The sequence below is a fragment of the Pristis pectinata genome, chromosome 16 (genome assembly GCF_009764475.1).
Source record: "Pristis pectinata isolate sPriPec2 chromosome 16, sPriPec2.1.pri, whole genome shotgun sequence".
Classification (NCBI taxonomy): Eukaryota; Metazoa; Chordata; class Chondrichthyes; order Rhinopristiformes; family Pristidae; genus Pristis; species Pristis pectinata.
In genome coordinates, this window is record NC_067420.1 from 34,661,325 (window position 1) to 34,682,270 (window position 20,946).

General features: G+C 41.8%; 1 protein-coding gene across 2 annotated transcripts in view; it reads left to right on the forward strand.

Annotated features, from left to right (window-relative positions):
• LOC127578698 (translocating chain-associated membrane protein 1-like 1) overlaps nt 1-20,946 on the forward strand; it is a 109,848-nt gene that overhangs the window by 65,857 nt on the left and 23,045 nt on the right. For both annotated transcript variants that reach the window (XM_052031004.1, XM_052031003.1), the window contains 4 exons: nt 7,000-7,063; nt 11,272-11,390; nt 19,914-20,030; nt 20,130-20,188. In XM_052031004.1, the coding sequence (XP_051886964.1) occupies nt 7,021-7,063; nt 11,272-11,390; nt 19,914-20,030; nt 20,130-20,188 (338 nt within the window). In that variant the 5' untranslated portion in view covers nt 7,000-7,020. The remainder of the gene's footprint in view (nt 1-6,999; nt 7,064-11,271; nt 11,391-19,913; nt 20,031-20,129; nt 20,189-20,946) is intronic.

Sequence of the window (20,946 nt, forward strand, 5' to 3'; positions counted from 1 at the left end):
CAGGAAGGATGTGGAGGCTTTGGAGAATGTGCAGAAGAGGTTCACCAGGATGTTGCCTGGATTGGAAATACTCTAGTTTAGTCTATGCTGTTTGTTTTTTGCCTGGACTGCTATAGAACCATAGAACAGTACTACTCCATAGAACTACTACTCCAGATCTCATTTGCAACTCCTCAGCAAATGAAGCAAGACCTTTTTCTAAAAAAAACCATTCAGGCATGGGCTCAAGTGGCAAGTAACATCTGTGCCACAGAATTGCAGGCAATGACCTTCCTCCCTCAAAAGTAAGTCTAATCACTTACCCTCAACATTCAATGACATTGTAGCGACTCACCGTCCGAGCAAGCGAACCGGCTCGGCAGTCGGGTCGCGCGTCGTCGGAGCAGCGAGGCCCAAGGTGGCGGTGGGCCTTCGTCTTCCCTGAGCGACGGAGAACCTGCGCGCGGGAAAGATTTGATGACGTAGTGTATACGTCATTGCCGTTTAGAGTGGGCAGGAACAGGCTCTCTTAAAAGGCTCGCGCAAGGCGGGAAAATAAACCAGTTCTTGTTCTGAAACCCTTCGACTAGCGTCTTGTTTTTTCACATCGTGGTAGCAGCAGCCACATTGGTGACCCCGATGGTCTAAACAAATCTTGGACCCGCACAATGGATGACAACACAGCAGCCAATGCAGTGCCACTCAAGCTGCCCACCTTTTGGACACTTTGTTCCGGCGTCTGGTTCGACCAGGCCGAAGCGCAATTCCACCTTCGCCAGATCACCTCCGACTCCACAAAGTACTACCATGTGGTCAGCTCTCTGGACCAGGAGACAGCCGCCCAGGTCGGAGACTTCATCCAGTCTCCTCCTCCGGAGGATAAGTACCCAGCTTTCAGAGACCTTCTGATTCGGACCTTCGGCCTCTCCCATCATGAGCAGGCCACCCGCCTGCTTCATCTCGACGGCCTGGGGGACGGATCCCCATCTGCCCTAATGAATGAGATGCTGGCATTGGCCGAGGGACACAAGCCCTGCCTGATGTTCGAACAGGCCTTCCTCGAACAACTATCGGATGACATTCACCTGCTGTTAACCAACGCCGACTTCAGCAACCCACGTGAGGTAGCTGCCCGGGCAGATGTCCTGTGGAAGGCCAAACGCGAGAGCGGTTCGTCTGTCGGCCAAATCGCCAGGCCGCGAGCCCAACGCCCGCCTCAACCAGTCCCAGCAACCGAGCGACCACACCCAAGAAACAGACAATGACACTGGTGACCAGCTGTGTTTCTACCATCAGAGGTGGGGCGCGGAGGCCGGTCGATGCTGCCCACCCTGCAAGTTTCAGGGAAACACCAGGGCCAGCCGCCGCTGACGGCTACGGCAGCTGGCCGCCGACAAAGCCTCCTATTCATTCAAGACAAGCAGTCTGGGCGGCGTTTCCTCGTTGATACTGGAGCAGAGGTCAGTATTTTGCCCCCGACCGGCCGTGACACTCGTAACAGGCAACAAGGTCCTGTACTCAATGCCGCAAATGGCACAACGATACGGACTTTCGGTACCCATACACTTCAATTACAATTCGGCGGCAGCCGTTTCACCTGGACCTTTACCCTTGCCACCGTCGCCTGACCACTCCTAGGAGCCGATTTCCTTCGGGCCCACAACCTGTTAGTCGACCTGCGAGGGAAGCGGTTAGTCCACTCCAGAACTTTCCAGACCTACCCCCTGGGAGAAACCAGCCTACCAACCCCACGCCTGGACTCCATTTCCCTGTCTGGCAACGAGTTCACCAAGCTCCTAGCCGAATTCCCATCAGTTTTGGCACCTCAGTTTACAAATTCGAGGCCCAAACACGGGGTGTGACACCACATCATTACCACAGGGCCACCCCTTCATGCCCGAGCACGACGACTACCTGCAGACAAGCTCTGCCTGGCAAAGGAAGAGTTCCGTCGCATGGAGGAGCTGGGGATTGTTCGCAGGTCAGACGACCCCTGGGCCTCCCCCCTGCATATGGTCCCCAAAGCCACTGGCGGGTGGAGGCCCTGCAGCGACTACCGCAGGCTGAATGACGCCACCACCCTGGACTGCTACCCCATCCCTTACATCCAGGACTTCGCAGCGAACCTACATGGGGCCCGCATCTTCTCCAAAGTGGACCTCATTCAGGGATACCACCAAATCCCGGTCCATCAGGATGACGTCCACAAAACTGCGATTATCACCCCATTCGGCCTCTTCGAATTCCCTCGAAAGCGGTTCGGCCTTTAGAAAGCCGCGCAGACCTTCCAGCGGCTGATGGACGCGGTAGGCCGAGACCTGGACTTCGTGTTCATTTACTTAGATGACATACTAATCGCCAGCCGTGACCACCAAGAACACCCTTCCTACCTCTGCCAGCTGTATTCCCGTCTCTGTGATTTCGGCCTCATGATCAACCCGGCCAAGTGCCAATTCGGGCTTGACTCTATCAATTTCCTCAGCCACAAAATCACCAGCGATGGGGCAACACCCCTACCCGCCAAGGTAGATGCTATCTGCCATTTTGCCCGCCCCAATACAGTCAAAGGCCTACAGGAATCCCTTGGGATGGTCAACTTTTACCATCGGTTCATCCCTGCAGCAGCCCATATCATGCGCCCTTTGTTCTTGCTGATGGCTGGTAAGGGCAAGCACATCGCCTGGAACGACGAGGCTGCGGCTGCCTTCGTTAAGGCCAAGGACGCCCTGGCAGACGCCACGATGCTTGTACACCCTAGGACAGACATCCCAACCGCCCTCACGGTGGACGCATCCAACGCTGCGGTTGGTGGGTTACTGGAACAACTAATCAAAGGCCATTGGCAACCCTCGGCATTTTTCAGCAAGCACCTTAGACCACCCGAACTGAAATACAGCGCTTTTGATCGGGAACTTCAAGCACTGTACCTGGCAGTCCGGCATTTCCGGTACTTTCTAGAAGGCAGGCCTTTCACCGCTTTCACTGACCATAAGCCTTTGTCCTTTGCCTTCTCCAAAGTCTCCGATCCCTGGTCAGCTCGTCAACAGAGACATTTGTCCTACATTTCTGAATTCACAACGGATATCCAACATGTCTCCGGAAAGGACAATGTCGTTGCTGATGCACTTTCCAGACCGACCATTCACAACCTGTCCCTGGGTGTCGACTACACGGCCCTGGCTGACGCACAGCAAGCCTACGACGAGCTGCCCAGCTACAGAACCGCAGTCTCGGGCCTGCAGCTCCAAGATTTCATGGTTGGTCCAGGTCAGGAGACCCTCCTTTGCGACATCACAACAGGTCAACCCCGCCCTATGGTTCCTGCAGCCTGGCGGAGACACGTTTTCGACTCGATACATGGGTTGGCGCACCCGTCCATCAGATCAACTGTCCGACTGGTCGCCAGCAAGTTTGTCTGGCATGGCCTGCACAAACAGGTCAGTGAGTGGGCCAGGATTTGTCCGCACTGCCAGACATCGAAAATACAATGACACACCAAAGTCCCGCCACAGCAGTTCAAGCTTACCCGTAGAAGGTTCGACCACATCCACATCAACCTCGTGGGCCCTCTGCCGGTTTCAAGAGGAGCCTGGTACCTCCTTACCATTGTGGACCGGTTCACGAGGTGGCCAGAGGCAACCCTTCTATCTGACATCACGATTGATTCCTGCGCCTGGATGCTGCTCACAACTTGGATCTCACGTTTTGGTGTTCCAGCCCACATCACTTCAGACAGAGGCACCCCATTCACCTCCAGCCCCTGGTCTGCATTAGTGAACATGCTGGGAACGCAGCTGCACACCACCATGGCCTACCACCCTCAATCAAACGGGTTAGTGGAACGTTTCCACCGCCATCTGAAATCAGCCTTGATGGCCCGCCTGAAGGGTCCTAACTGGTTTGACGAACTGCCTTGGGTCCTGCTTGGCATACACACTGCCCCCAAGGAAGACCTCCACGCTTTGTCAGCTGAACTTGTGTATGGGGCGCCCCTGGTTGTCTCAGGGGATTTCATACCTGCCCTTCGGGACCAAGGGGAGCAACCCACGGCAGTCCTGCAAAGACTGCACGAGAGGATCGGCAACTTGGCCCTGATTCCCACCTCACGGCATGGTCAAGCCCCATCCTGTAAGCCCAAAGAACTACGAGACTGTAAGTTTGTTTTCGTTCGCAGGGGCACACCTCGGGCACCGTTGCAACGACCATATGAGGGGCCGTTCCGGGTCATCAGGAATAATGGATCCACCTTTATTTTGGACATTGGGAGCAAGGAACAGGTCTTCACGACGGACTGCCTCAAACCGGCCCATTTAGATCTGCAACAACCAGTCGAGGTTCCAGCACCGCGACGCAGAGGCTGACCTCCTACACGACAGCTAACATAGCCCCCAGTTCTGGGGGGGTGTTTTGTAGCAACTCACCGTCCGAGCAAGCGAACCGGCTCGGCAGTTGGGTCGCGCGTCGTCGGAGTGGCGAGGCCCAAGATGGTGGTGGGCCTTCGTCTTCCCTGAGTGACAGGGAGAACCCGCGTGCGGGAAAGATTTGATGACATAGCATATACGTCATTGCCGTTTGGAGTGGGCGGGAACAGGCTCTCTTAAAAGGCCCGCGCAAGGCGGGAAAATAAACCAGTTCTTGTTCTGAAACCCTTCGACTAGCGTCTTGTTTTTTCACATCGTGGTAGCAGCAGCTACAGCATTACCATTGCCAAGTACTCCACCATCATTATTATGAGGATCCCTATTGACCAGCTAGACTAAGCACATAAATATTGTGATTACAAGAGCAAATCAGAGGCTGGGTATCTTGTGCTGAGTGACTGACCTCCTGACACTCGAAGGCTTTTCCACCTTCTGTGAGAAACAGGTTAGGAGTATGATTGAATACTTGAATGACTAGAGCACCAACAACTAACTTGAAGCTCAACATCCTCCAGGACAAATACACCTGCTTGATTGCCACCCCTACCTTAATTATGCTCTGCACTGCCAGTGCACAGTAGCTGCATGGGTACAAAATTTTATTCAAGACTGCTCATATCTCTAATACTGTGGCCAAAATTATTTTTTTATTGTTGCAGGGGAAATAATGTTTTTGATTAAAGTATGATAGATATTTTATATTCAACACGATGTTACCATGTCGTGTTAGCAAATCTCTAATGTTTGAGAGTCTCATTATGTGGAGAAAAAAAGCAAATACTTTGATCTCCATAGAATTGGGACTATGTTTCAAAGATAAAAAATTAGGCAATTTGTGGGAGGACATGTTATCTGGAGAAACTTAAATTTAAAAAAAACTGTTCAATTTGCTCATTATCTTTGCCTTGATTCAACATCTCTAAATAGTCTTGGAATGCAGGTGCGGCTGGCTTTTATCACCCATCTCTAGTGGCCATTGACTTTGGTCCTTCATTATTATTGGGTCAGAATTCAGGAATTTGCTATGTGAGAGCATTCTGGGTTGATGCCTTTTTGAACTGCTGCAATCCTTGAAATGAAGGAACTCAATACTGTAGGTAGGGAGTTCCCAGATTTTGACTTGGTGATGATAAAGCAGACACAATAAGTCAGAGTTCTACTTTGGCCTTGTCAGTCACCTCAGAACCAACAAAACTGGACAGGGAGCAAGTTATCCTCAATCCCAAGAGAATTCCTGAGAAGAAGAGAATACTTCCTCTGATCATTGGCTCCTGCATAATTAAAACTCCTCTACTGTTTAATATCCTCCCAAGCATCGCCACATTTTGTGGGAGTCGCATAGTGTCACTCCAATTCTTTTTTCCCCCTCTGGAATGAATTTGACACTAGTCCACACGTTCCAAACAAGAAGCAGTTCATTCGGTTCATCCTTGGTAGGCTTCCACTGACCATCATCTTCTTGATTTATACTGTATGTTCCAACTTCCTGTCACTTTTATTTGGGCTTTCTCATCCTCAACATCCTATTACAGCTGCATTCATTCATGAAACAGTATGCAAAATTTAATCAAAATGCTTGTCTGTTACATGCAATGAATTGAGATGCTTGCAAGTATATACATGATGCTCAGAAGTATATATAATGCAGTTAAGCAATTCATTGCTTTTTCCAAAAGGTTTGTTATTTAGAAAGCTCTTTCTCTCTAAAGAAATTATCTTAAGCACATGAAATTGACAATCCAATCCTTCTGCCTTTTATAAAAAGTACATATGGTGGTACCTGTGAACTGAAAGCAGTTTCATATTGCAGTCCAGGTGAAGTGTCTTGACCTGAAACGTCAACTGTCCATTTCATTTCATAGGTGCTGCCTGACCTGCTGAGTTCCTTCAGCTCTTTGTGTGTTACTCCATCTGCATCTGATTCCAGCATCTGCAGTCTCTTGTATCTCACATAGTTACTTGAGTATTGTGCATGTACTCAGTAACAATGTACTCAATGTATTGCCCTAGATATATCCACACTTGGTTTCCTGCTTGATGTGGATGTGCAAGGAAAGTATCAAAATCAAGGCTGGAACTCTGCTACAATATTGATGTAACACAAAAGAAAATGGAAGGAAAATTCTTTGTGAAGTAAACAAAACAAAAATTGGGATATGACCAGAAGGGATATTCTGCCAAATATAGAACATTCTATGTATTTGCTACTTTTTTTAAAAAAGTACATTTCCCTTGTTTGAACCCTGTGCTGCTGACACTTGTAAGAGATTACAGTTTCTATCACTTCTGCTCATTTCATAACCATCTCTAAAACAAATGCACCAAATAATAAATTGGTGGGTGTCTATTCCCAACACTTGGCTAATTCAGCTATCCACTAAATAGCCTCTGTTGTCTGTAGAAGCTCCTTCTGGTAAATATTTATGATTGGGAGAAATGCATGTGATGGAGCAAAAAAGTTTTTTGGGACACAAAATAGAAATTGGCAAATAAGGAAACATGCTTTGTTATACTTCAATTGCATTGTCCAATAATGCTTCTGTTTGATTCCAATGTATAAAGGATGGTTGAGTCTAAATATTGTGTTTTTTGTCTGCAGGTCACAGCCAAGTTTGCCATCATGTTTATAACAGTACAATACAATGTGACGTACACTGATGTAGGTAAGAGAAAGTTGTTGGATATTTAACTTAATGGAGAAACAGTGCATCAGATGCCTTTTGAGGAATCCATAAATCTTTGAAACAAATCCATATATTTGGCCTCCATGGTGTATTGCTTCTCAAATGTGGTCAAATGGTCAGAAATCACAATAAGTGACCAAGTAATATGTGGTGGCTGTTAAATTAATAGTGCTAACTGGATGGAATCCTTTAACCAATTACAATTGAATGGAGAAACCATAAACAGTGAACTGGCTTTTCACAGGTCCAGGCAAAGAGCTATCAGTGTGTCAGTCCATACTGACAGTCTGGCTCTCTTTCGAGGTTACATAAGTGCTTGGATGTCACTGAAGAGAAAGCATCCGATGAAAACTAAACCTGTTTGCACTTGTATTCTTTATGATGTTAAATAGTTTGCATTAAAATGATGAATCTAAGTTAAACATTTGTTAATATGGTATTGCCTGTGTCTTTTTTTTTCCCTGAGACCTATGCATTCGAGGCATGGTTCTTGGCCTTCAGTTGCTCATTCAATTTCATTTTTCTTAAATGGTTTTTATTCAAATAGCTTTTGCTGATACTCTTGGACCTTCTTAATTGTTGATGTAACTTGCTCTGGATTGCTTCTCTTATCCCTTCAAGTGGTATTATGATTTTTTTATGTCCAATACTTCACAAATATCAGTCAGTAACTATTGAAAAGCCTAGAGCAAAGGTTTTGGATTCCTCAATTTAGATATTGTTTAGCCTTTACAAAGCATTTTATCATATGAATATATTGTGGCATGATCACAGTATGTCAAATTAAGTAATATAATTTGTGTAGATCTCTATTCCTTTTGAAGCTAAGAGCTGTAATTACTCATGAAAGGAATGAGCATTAATCTACAGGTGAGGTCGCAGTAGAGTACCACAGTTATTTGATTGAGAGGTCAGTTAATAAGCTTGAAAGAGTTTGGAAATGAGATGTTCTCTCAGAGAACAAGCCAAAATAAACAATGTGAAGAATACTTTAAATCTCTAAGGGAAAGAGCCAAGTTTAAGATTTATGTATAAATTACTCTAATTAGCAAATCATTTATAAAAACTTCCAGCTTTCCGACATTTGCACCTAGGTGGTTGAATTCTCTTATGCTTTCTTTAATTATCTTTATATGGCATGTTGTGGCTACTGAGAAAAGGGAGATCAAAGTTGGCAAGGTTTGGGTTGGAAGTTGATCATGGAAGGAACAACCTAATTAGATGTGGTAGGATAAACTGATTAGAAAAAACATGGCAACATTTTTCAAAAATATGTCAACAGGGACATGTTGTCTCGTATATGACAGTAATGTGATTTTTGGCATATCTTTTAATTTGCTAACATTTACTGAATTGTTCAGCATAATAGTGACAAATTAGTTTTCTTGTATTGATTTCTTCTGAGGCTTTTGTTAAGAACAAAACTTACTTTGTAAAAGGGATTGTAGATTTTACCAAGGAAATTTTCATTTTAGTGTTGGACCTTTCAGCTGTTCTGGCATGTGAGTCAGGGAGTGGGTTTTTAAGTAGGGAGCAGTATAAGTAGAGAACAATCTAGTGGAGAATGCAGTTGCTTGGAGCACACGAGTTGGCAGAGAACTGGACCAGTTCAGTGCAGTGTGGATCTAAATACATCACTTTAGTTGAAGCAGATGTGGAACAGAGATACTGTCTTGCTACCTCGGAAATGCCAAGTAGTCATAGAGCACATAGAGTTATAGTCAAGTTTCAACCCCAAATCTAAGTCTAGATCTGCACCAAACAGAACAGAGATGGCATTGGTTTTGCATTGCTTTACTTCCTCTTTGGTAGCATAGTCCTAAATTGTGAAGTTGATTTAGCTTAGAAGGAATTATCCTGAACTTAGATTAGTTCAGCATTGGTTTGGCATTTGTTCAGTCTTGGAATGCTTCATAGCTGGCCTTTACTTGACACCAGAAGACTATTGTAGATTTTTTTTGTCCCTGACTATTTAGTTTATTTCTTCCCCAACTTCCCATGTATAACTTCTTGAGCAGTTGTCTTTGAGGTGATGTACAATAAGAATTTTTTAATTAATTGTTATTTCTATGTCAGGTGGCGATGAGGCTCAAGTCCTATTCTAGAGATTTAAACATACATATTCTTGGTTAATACTTCCATGATATTCTCATTCAAATTAGCTTTTCTTCCCTCTATAAGGCTGCACAATCAATGGCCTCACAGTGCCAGAGACCCAGGTTCAATCTTAACCTCGGGTGCTGGTTGTGTGGAGTTTATACCTTCTCCCTGTAACTGCGTGGGTTTCCCCCAGGCGCTCCAGTTTTTTTCCCACATTCCAAAGATCTCCAGGTTGATATCTTCATTAGCCACTGTATATTGCCTCTATTGTATAGGTAAGTGGTAGAATCTTGGAAGGAACTGATGAGAATGCAGGGACAAAAAAGAACAGGGGATTAATGTAGATGGGTGTTTGAAGGTCTGCACAGACATAGTGGGCTGAAGGGCCTGTTTCCATGCTGTATCTCTACATGACTCTAAGACCCCAGGGCATCATTTGGTGAAGTTAAGAACGTAAGAAGTTCACTATTCATCAAGATCATGGCTGATCTTCTACCTCAATGCCATTTTCATGTATTAACCCCCCCATTACCATTGTTCCCTTAATATTCAGAAGTCTATTGATCTCTATCTTGCATGAACTCAGTGACAAGGTCTCCATGGTTCTCTAGGGCAGAGAATTCCAAGGATTCACTACCCTCTCTGTGAAGAAATTTCTCTTCCTGTATGTTGAATGGCCTACCCCTAACTTTGACACTGAGACTGTAACCCCTAGCTCTATACTCAGCCAGAGGAAATATCCTCCCTGCATCCAGACAGCTGAGACATATAAGGTAAGTTTTAATGAGATCTCCTCTCATCCTCCTAAAATCTAGAGAATACAGAAGTAGCCTACTCAGTCTCTCCTCATTTGGCAAACTCACAATTTCTGAAACCAGGCTGATAACTCTTTGCTGTACTCCCTCTATTACAAATATATCCTTTTTTAGCTAAGGAGATATAATTGTTTACAATACTCCAAATATGATCTCACTGAGGCCCTATACAAGGCACTGAGGCAGTAAGACATCTGTACTCCTGTATTCAAGTCCTATTGTATTAAAAGCTAACATATATTTGCCTTCCTAATCATCTGCATTTTGGCCTTAAGTGACTTGTGTAGAAGGACACCCAGTTTCCCTTTGAAAATCAATATTACCCAATCTCTCTCCAATTTTTTTTTTAGTATTTTTCTGTTTCATGCACCAAAGTGGATAACTTAACATTTCTCCACATTGTATACCATCTGCTATGTTCTTGCATATTTTGTCCCCTCAGCCAAATCATTGATATAAATTATGAATGGCAGGAGCCCACTAATCACAGCCAGCCCACCTGAGAAAGATCTGTTTATTCTCAGTTGCTTTCTGTCAGGTTTATCAATTCTCAATCCGTGTTGGTATATCATCCCAACTCTCTGTGCTCCCACCTCATTGACCAACCTCTCTTGTGTGATCTTATTAAAAAATATATGAAAATCTAAAAATGTCACACCCACTAGTTCACTCTAGTGTATTCTACGAGTCAAATCCTCAAGCAACTCCAGTAGATTAGTCAAACGTACTTTCCTTTCTTAAATCCATGCTAACTGTACTCAATCTTATTCTTTTCAAGGTTTTTGGATATTAAATCCGTCAGCATTTTTCCAACTACAGATGTTCCCCTGATTACATTTTACTGCTAAACTGCCTTCATTAAAGCAGATTATCAGTCTTCCATGACAGTGAAGTTTGTGGGATTTTGCTTTGCACATATTGATGGCTGCATTTCCAATGGTTACTGTGCTTAAAAAATATTTAATTGGCTTTAAAGAGTTCTAGGGCTTTTTTTGGTTTGTGAAAGATGTTATGCAAAAACAAGTATCTTATTCCTTTAATTGCAACTTGGTAAATAAGGAATTACCTCCATTGGAGCAATTTGGGATTCTCCCAGGTAGTACTGTTGGGGGCTCAATTAGCAGTACTGGATCATGTGACATAGAAATACAATGCACATTTAAAACAATCCACATTTGTGCTGAGTGCAGTGGCCTAGCAATGTTGGATTACAATGTCAATATATTGAAGAGTGTTAATATGTTCCTAACTTTTTATTTTCTTCTTTTACAGATGAGGGAAATGATTCTATCAGCTACTACGTGTATGGGTTTAAAGACTTGGCCACCATATTCTTTTATATGCTGATAGCTATCATTCTACATGCTGTGATACAAGAGTATATTTTGGATGTAAGTGAAAACCTGAGCTGCAACTTCTTTGCCTTTTTTGTTTTGCATTTGATTACAGCTTCAATTTGATATTGGTGACTCAGATAAAATTTATCTGCCACATTTACTGCATTTATCAAAGTGGCAACACCATAGATCCTGATGCAATGTCCTAGCAGTTATTATTTCCTTAAGTTACAGCAGTTATTAATATGGAAACTGGCAGTCTTGAAAAATGGTATAAGCAGCAAAGCAGTTCCTCTAATGCCATACTGCAAAATAATGAGTGGGCAAAGGGTCCAAATCTTAAAGAACAGATATTTGTTACAGATGGTGCAGGTGTGAATCACAAGGCCAGGTGCTGAAACCTGCACAGTATTAACGCTTGAAGCCTGATCTGCTTTCCTCTGTTCTGTTCTCTTTTCTTTCTCTTAGCCACCTTTCTTCAGCCTCTGGCTCCCCACATCTTCCTATCTTGCGATATTGATGTTAAAAGTTTTCAAGTCCCTCTTGCAAACATCTTTAAACCTGAGCCTAGGTTGGCTCAGCAGCCTTGAAGCATCAGCAAGCTCTTCATGCAGAAAGATTCCTTGGAATACGCCCATCTTCCATCCAATGTAGGTGATCAAGCCACTGGAAGTGTAAATATTTGAGAGAAGTTAATTAGCAACAGCTTCCTGAAGAACTTTGGTGTCATACACTTTTTTCTAGAAATTTAAAATAAAAGAAACAGGTGGTGTGGAAACTAGATGTTCCTTTCTCATACCTACAGTGGGTAGCCAAGGTCTTGCTGACATACAGCTGCTGCCTTGTTTAGGAGACCAATACCATGCATGTTCAATGTTAATTTTTTATTATTTCACCAATGCATGGTTTATCAGTTAGACAAGTATAGTTAATATCCTTTCTGATGCAAGAATTTAGTTCCATCCCTTCCAGACAGAACTTTGGCATGAGGTCTCACATCCAGTTAGCTGTTAAAACTTCTAGTGCAGTCAAAGTACACGATGCTATGATCGCTGTCTTATTTATCTTGCTGGTTAGTCCAAATTCATCACAAAAAGAAATGAAAAGCTAATACAAGAGTTCTTTTCCAATTGCTGAACAGAATTGGTTGAACTCTTTCTTCAATCTGATGAGATCCTTCCATTATGGTGTGCAGGCTGAAATCTGGTAGAAAGCTAATCCATCAGTTTTGAAATCTGTATCAGTGTCAAACAAAGATGTGTTTGATACTGACTATCTTTGTATGTTCTTTGTTCTGTTACTTTCTTATTCTATATAAGACTGAAAAATATTACTATTCCACATAATCAAAAAGTAAAACAAAATCATGTCATTAAAAAGAGCTCCTTTTGTTTTGCATATAAGTTTTAGGAGTGCCCAAATATTTGGGCTTGAATGTGAGTTTCCCCTGGATGATGCTATAGGAAGGTGCTATTGAATAGTAAACCAGGGTGTTGTAGAATGAATAATCCCTTAGTAGCGAATAATTCCTTAAAATTCCTGTTTTGGTAGGGGGGGGGGGGGTGGAGAAGAGGGTGAAGAAAAGACTATTTATTTGGCAAAAATGGTGGAAGATGTTTCATTGAATATGGATGCCTCAGCTGCTCTGTTGATTTTATTTTTGGAAAATTGAGGTATCTAATCAAAATAAAACAGGCATAGTCAAGTTTCAGGTTAGACATGATAAATTCCTAACAATACAGGACTGTTGACAACCTCACCTTGGGATCTTGAGGAGTCAGAAACAGTTGTGTGGCATTGGAAGAACTAAGAGTTTGAACACTGGTGAGAAGGCTTTCGATGGGAGTTTGGGAAACAATGGTTTGGTGGTTGCACTATGGCCCATTGAGAGGCAAGAAATGTTACTGTTCATGGCAGTCAGCCATTCCAAAGTAGAGATTAGTTTGCAAGCAATAATTATGCAGCTTTATCAGTGGATTTAATGATGTTGGCTAGAATGGAATGGTGCAAGTTCAAAGATAGGCTAGAACGAATGAGCAGAGTAGAAAAATTGAAGTGGATAGTGTCATGCTAATAACTTGCCATGAACATAACAGGAGGATGTAAGGCTGGCAAGGGAGGGGGAGTGGGCACAATGAGAATCGTGAAGATGGATGTGCGGGTTGGCTCAGCTGAGCTGGGATTGAGGTAGAAGGAGGAAGGTTCCTGGTGAAGCAAGCAGGTGCACGAGCAAAGGTAAAAGAAAAAACTTGGCATGATGACAAACTTGACATATATTGAGGTGGGGGCAAAAGGGGATGAAACTGAGGCCTATGGAGGGAAGTTTTTTGTATATTAAGCCCAGCATATTTTCTTCGGCTGTTGATTCTGTTAATCCTCAAAGACTGTCACTAAATGTTTAACTAGCCCTTATAAATTGATTTTTTTTATTAACTTCTGATGTTGTTAGATGCTGTTCAATTGCTTCCTTTTGTTATAGATCAATGCATTTCTTAATGTTGAACTAATAGGGTCACAATTCATGACTGACTTGTTGAATACTGTGGAGTTGTGAAATCATTAACATGTTCATTAAGAGTACAGACGTCTCACTGCTGCGTACAATCTTTTTATGTACTCAACACTCAATTCATTTGATACAAATACATGCTATTTAAACTGGTCCATTGTTTCCAGGAGTACTGTAACATTGATGACTTTTTTGTATGCGTGCCATTAAATAAATAATTGAACAGGAACATTCTTGCATCAGATACTTGTATTTGCAGATTGCATGTGTGATTACCCGATAATGCAGTACACTAGGGCAATGCCACATTCACAGCATATGGTGTACTTCCATTTACTTTGCTGAAATAGTCATTGAAAAAAATATTTAAACGGTTTAGAAATATACATCAATGGCAAGCTGGTACAATAACTACAAATTATCACTACTATCAATATTAGAATTAAAAATTACAGGACAGAAAAGAAATAATGCTTGATAAGTTGATAACTGAAAATAAAAAAATTGGATAAACAATTGCTCATAATTAAGACTTAACATTTACACATACTGCCTTTTACAACACTTCTTCTGTCTTGTAAATGCTTTAAATATTTTGTTCAGCTGCCATTGTGTTCACTTATGAACCAGTATGAAATAAAGATTAAGCTGCTATGAGGAGTCAACTGTTGCTCTGTTCACTGCATCTTCATAGAATGCAGAAAAAGGCTGCCTCAGTGCATGATGGCCTGGTGCTACAGAGGAGGCTTTAATATGTAACACATCCATTGGACTAGGCCCAAAATTGTTTAGATCAAAGTGCTGCAATCCTGCTGCACTGAGCTTTGAATGGTGACGGATGATCAAAATGGGAGGAGAAGATTCCAAGAATTTTCCCATTTTCTTTGATTGGAGGATGCAACTACTTGTCATCAAAACTAACATCGCTTAAGTGTTTGCTTAAGCCAGAAGTGTCTAGTGGATGATCCATCTTGATTCTGTTTCAGATCCCTGCCATCACAGAAACTAGTTTTTCCAGTGACCTTCAGTGTCATTATTATTGCTAAGTCATCTCTTTTCAAATGTGGGCTCATTATTTTCCGGAAGCTCAACTAGAGCATTTTGTAGTCTCACACAGCTTGACTACAATATGAATCAGAAATGGGGGTCCTGTGGTGAATGACTTTTCTTCATACCCCAATGCTTTTCAACAATCTAAAAGGCATGTCAGGACAGAATATTTACTGTTTGCTTCCACAAGTGCAGCTCCAAGAATACTGAAACTTGACACCATCCAGGACAAAGGATCTTGACTGGCACCTCTTTCATCATCCTAAATATTCCTTAATTGCCTTGGAAGGGATGAAAGAGCAATGCCCCAATTCCAAAACATGAGTAATGGGGAAAAAATGATAAATGACAGCATAACTCTTCATTCAGATCAAGGCTGGATTTTACAAGGGGGGCCCTCCCCCCATTTAGTAGGAAGAATTAGGACGAATTATTGATGAAGATCAGGACTAATTATGTTCAAGCCTATGAAAATCAGTGTTAGAACAAGTGTTTGTTGGCTGTCGGGTACAGAAATTGTAACTTCAAAGTAATAGGAAGACTAATCCTGCTCCATTCCTATTGCAACATGGGTTTTAATTCCTTCTCTTGCTCTCGTTTTGACCAGGCATTCTGCTCCCTTGTGGCTTTTGGTGTCCAAATGTCTGGTTCTGATCCTTGTACTCATTAACTTCTGTCCTGCTGATTGACATTTGAGATAAGCAATGGGCATATCCTTTTTTTTAAATAATAGGAAACAATAAAACTTTGGATGAATTTAGAAGTCTGACGTACATGATGTATTTTTGTTGTGCTGCAATTTTGTCTTCCCAGCTCTTGCTAAAAATAGAATCTGTGTGCCTCTTGTGTATCTGGATGATTCTTCAGTCTTCTCAGGTGGAATATCAGACATACTGTAACTTAGAATACTGGCAGGATTCTTTTGCTTCCATAATAAGAATGTTATTGTTTCTTTGTTTTCAAAGAAAAATACAAGTGCCTAATTATATTTGATTTCATGTGATTTAAAATAGTTTCCTGAAACTGATTTTAAAACAATCTCTAGTGTGATACATGTGCTAAAAGAATAATTCAAACTGTATCCTGCAGTTCTGTCTTTCCTAATGGCCATTTTAACATATAAATAAATGTTTTGTTAGATCATGACTGGGATACCCAGGATGGAATAAAAAGGGATTCTCCTGAATAAAGTACATAATTAACTTAATCTGAGGAATTGGTTTGCTCAAAAATAATCTGTAGGATAAAATTCTATTGATAACCCAATCATTTTTGGTTGTGCTGCTTGCTGCCTGCAACTAAACTCCAGATATCCCTCAATTTTTGGCCCTCCTGCCCCCACCTCGCTATGCACTGAGGTTCTCCCAAAAAAAACTCCCCTTTTTCAACACTGCTAATATCTCCTTTTCTGGCATTTCAATTTGTTTTATGTTGAAGGCACTGTATAAACAAACCTGGTTATCCTTTCTATCCCACCATTTCCTCCTTCAGCACCACACTAATTTCCTACTTAAATCATATCCCAGCAAGCCCACATACCTGCCATCAAACCAACTTTTTGCTGCTCCTTTTCACTCTTGTCAAAGTCAAACTTTATCACATGCATGTTACTGATGGACCATTGCCAGCTTTTTTCGGTTGCAGCCCCTGTACTTCCTTTCCTCTTCACTGTCTTAATCTTTCAATATTTGACTAGATTAGATTTCTTGAGACTTGGCCAGCCATAGTAATTGTAAGGTTTTCTGCTCTCTAATATAAAATCACATGACTTGGATGAAATCTTTACTTGATTTAACCCTTGAAAACAGCTGTTTACTTTGTCCAAGACAAACATTTCTGTCGACTTAAGCAGGAGATTCTTTTGGACCATTAATGTCATCACTAACAGTGCGTTGTTGGGTAACTGGGGCCCTGCTTCATACCTCATCTGCAGCTGAACTGTTCTGTAGACCACTGTTATCGGTAGAATTGTCTATTCCAATGCATTCCTGACCAGTCTTCCTACCTTGTACCTTCCATAAACAAAGCCAAAATGATTACAGCACAGCAGATCCATCATTTAGCTAGTTGACCAAACTGGTTGCACTCCTCCGCCCTCTCCTTGTAGCTCTGCAAATTCTTTCCTTTCAAATATTTAAACAGCTCCCATTTGTACACTACAAATGAACGTTCCTCCATACTACCCCAAGTACCGTATTGCAGATCCTAACCATTCACTGTATAGAAAGTTTTTTTTATTGTCACGTCACTTTTTTTGGTACTTTTGCTAATTACTTCTGTTCTTTGTCCCCCTGATTCTAGACTCTTCCACCAGTGGGAACAGTTTTTCATTATGTTCTGTGCTTATATCCTTTATGATTTGTAACTACCTTTGTCTGAATCCCTCGTATCCACCTCTGTTCCAATGTGAACAACTCCAGCTGCTTCAGTCTATCCACCTAACTGAAGTCCCTCATCGCTGGAATAATTTTAATAAGTCTCTTCTACTCCCTCACTAAGGGCTTAAATAAAGTTGCTCAGAACTTTTCAACTCTATTTGTGGTCTAAACTCTCCCTCTAGCTACACCCACCAAGCCTCATATCCTTTTCCTCCAATTCAGACCCATTGACCACTCTTGAATCTGATTGATTCATCATTGATAACCTTGTAGTGTGCTGCCGAGTTCAGGAATTGCTTTCCCAGAATTCATCATTTGCTTTGCCCTTCTCTCTCCTTTGTGATGACTTGTAATCTATGTGTCTATTTCTGTTATCTCTTGGTCTTAGACAGGATTGAATTATGTTAGTAATGGCCTGAAAAGTACTTGAGGCTATTTTGCCATGTTAAAGATACAATGCCAAAAGCAAAAATTGTTGGATGAACTCAGCAGTTCAAGCAGCATCAGTGGGGAAATAAATGAAGTTCATGTTTCAAGTCAGCCTTTCATCAGAACTGCAAAAGTGAGAAAACAGTATGGTTTAAATTCCTGTGAGGGTTGGAGAAAATGCAAGGGATGTCTATGATAGGCTGCAGACCAAAGTTGTCAAGGTAACAACTACTTTAAAAGCTGTCAGTTGGGGATGGAATGGGAAATAAAAACAAATTGATACAGAAAGGAAAGCCAATTTGTGGAAAGCCAAAAAAGAAAGTGGTTACCTGAAATTGTTAAATTCAATATTGAGTCCCAAGGACTGCATGCAGCATGCCCAGAGGGAAGATGGGATGTTGTTTCTCAAACTTGCATTGTGCATTGGAGCATGTAGAAGCCTGAAGACGGAGGTCAGAATGGGAATGAACGATTCGAGTGTCAGGCAGCTGGAAGCTTGGGAGTGCCTTTTGAGGATTGAATCTGCATTTAGTTTCTCCAAAGTAGAGGAGATCACATTGTGAGTGTTGAATGTGCAGCCTCTGTGGAAATTATAGAAAATGAGCTGTAGAACGTGGAGGCTGGTGAAAGGAAACCCTTTCCTCCTCCAGGCGGGAAGGACAGGGCTGCAGGAGCTGGGAGAAGTACTGCAGGAAATCGAGGAGAAGTGGTTGACAGCCCTGTAACTATGCAGTTGCCTGTCCTGAATAGTCAATGCTGCTTCCCTCCCATAGGAGGCTGGTTGACCTGGTAAAATTGTTAAATTTATTTTATTGTTGTCACATGTACCGAGTATTGTATGCCATGCATACAGATCATTTCATTATAACAGTGCATTGAGGTAGTACAAGGGAAAACAATAACAGAATGCAGACTATAGTATTACAGTTATGGAGAAAGTGCAGTGCAGGCAGACAGTAAGGTGCAAGGCCATAATGAGATACATTGTGAGGTCAAGAGACCTGCTGAGTACTTGCAGCATTCTGTTGTTTCAGATTTTCAGCATCTGTATTTATTTTTCCTTCAAGTTATCATTGGTTGTTGATCTGTAGCTCAGTATATTCTTAATGGCATAAGGATTTTTTTTGTTACACACAGTGAATGACTAGGGCCTATATTGTGCTACCAGAGCTAGAAAGCTTCTTCCAATGTAGTGCTCTGCATTCAACACTCAATGTGGTTTCCTCTACTTTGGAGAAACCAAATGAAGATTGAGGAGATCATTTTACAAAACACTTCCATTCAATACTCAAAGGCGTTTTCCAGCTGCCTAACACTTGAATTTTCCATTCCCATTCTGACCTTTGTCTTCAGTCTTCTACACTGGTCCAATGCACAATGCAGGTTTGAGAAACAGCATTGCATCTTCCTTCTGGGCATGCTGCAGTCCTTAGGGCTTAATATCAAATTTAACGGTTTCAGGAACCACCTTTTCTTTTTTGGCTTTCCGCAAATTGGCTTTACTTTTCTTTGTCAATTTGTTTTCATTTCCCATTCTGTCCCCAACTGACAGTTGTTAGAGTAATTGTTACCTCAACAACTTTTGTCTGCAGCCTATTGTAGATATCCCTTGCATTTTCTCCAACCCTCACATAACTTAAACCATATTATTTTCTCACTTTTCCACCGAAAGGAAAGATTTAAAAGGACCTGAGGGGCAACTTCTTCACATAGAGGGTGACGCATATATGGAACTAGCTACCAGAGGAAGTGGTAGAGGCAGGTACAATTATGACACTTGGATGGGTACATGGATGAGTTGGGCCTGTTTTCCATGCTGTATAGCTCTATGACTCAAAATAGAAGCAGATTCAATAGTATCATTGGACTGCTGGATAACTATGTAAGAGGAAATAATTTTCAGGACTTGGGTTAGGGTGGCGGAGTAGGGAGAGCTGGATTGTACTTGAATCAAACTGGTACAGATGTGACGGGCTGAATGGCCTCCTTCCATGCTGTAGTAATTATTTGATTCTGTAGTCTGCCTGCTGAAACTGCATTATCTTATATTCTTTGAGATAAGAGTTGCAGATATACTGAATATAACTCTAAATTGTTAGCTCCTTTGTGGGGCATCATGTTCTGAATTTGCATTCACTGATAGGCAGGTTTACATTTTTTAACTTGAGTTTGCAGAATATATTTCTCAAGTTCTTTCCTTATCACTTTCAGAAAATAAACAGACGACTGCATTTGTCCAAAACAAAGCACAGTAAATTTAATGAGTCCGGCCAGCTCGCATTCTTCTATTTGTTTTCTTTTATATGGGGAGGAAGCATATTGACCGGAGTAAGTATCTTTTTTTTTACAAATACTTCTATAATTTATACCAATTAACTTTAAATTTTATTTACTGATTTTTAAAAAATTTTTTTTTTTACTTAACAGGAAAAATTTACAACAGATCCTACTCTCTTATGGGAAAAATATCCACACACACACATGTTGTAAGCACGTTTTTCTAATTTTTAAATGGGAAAAGTTTTTTTTAAAAAATGAATTATATATGGTACATTTGAAACCAGAGTAATCGTTAGGAAATATAAGCACTTTCTTATTCCATGTTTAACTTGAAAGCATTTTATTCTGTAATTTGAATCTTGGGAATGTGATAGGGTGAGGTTGTTTTCTGCTGTTGTCTGCACATATCATATCCACATAATAACATTGATGTGAGATTATTGACCAGTTGTGATTTTTTTTGTATTATGACTTTGCGTTTGCCAAAAAGCAGCAAGTACACCATCCCTGTTCATCGAGTGGATAAGGAGATAATCTTGTATGACGTTTAAGAAGTTTGGACCATACTTAGAAAGCGTCAGGTTTGACTTGAGGTTGAATTAATCTCGTTGGTCTAAACTGGAGCAGGCATTGAGTTATAGAAGGAAGAAAAACAGGCAGAGCCTAATTGTGGTTGTGAAATTCATCCCTTAATGAGAGACAACATTTTTCTTTTTTTTCGTCCCGGTAACCTGTTGTTGAAATCACAAGAATGTGTGCATTTGAAACTTGTATCTGACAATGTACCTTGTGTAAGAACATAATGTCAGAAAATAGGAGTAGGAGCAGGACACTCAGTCCTTCAAGCTTGCCCCACCATTCAACATAATCATGGCTGATCCAGCCCAGGTCTCATCTCCTATTCTGTGCCAGTTACCCATAGCCTTCAATTCCCTGATCTTTCCAAAGTATATCTACTTTCTCT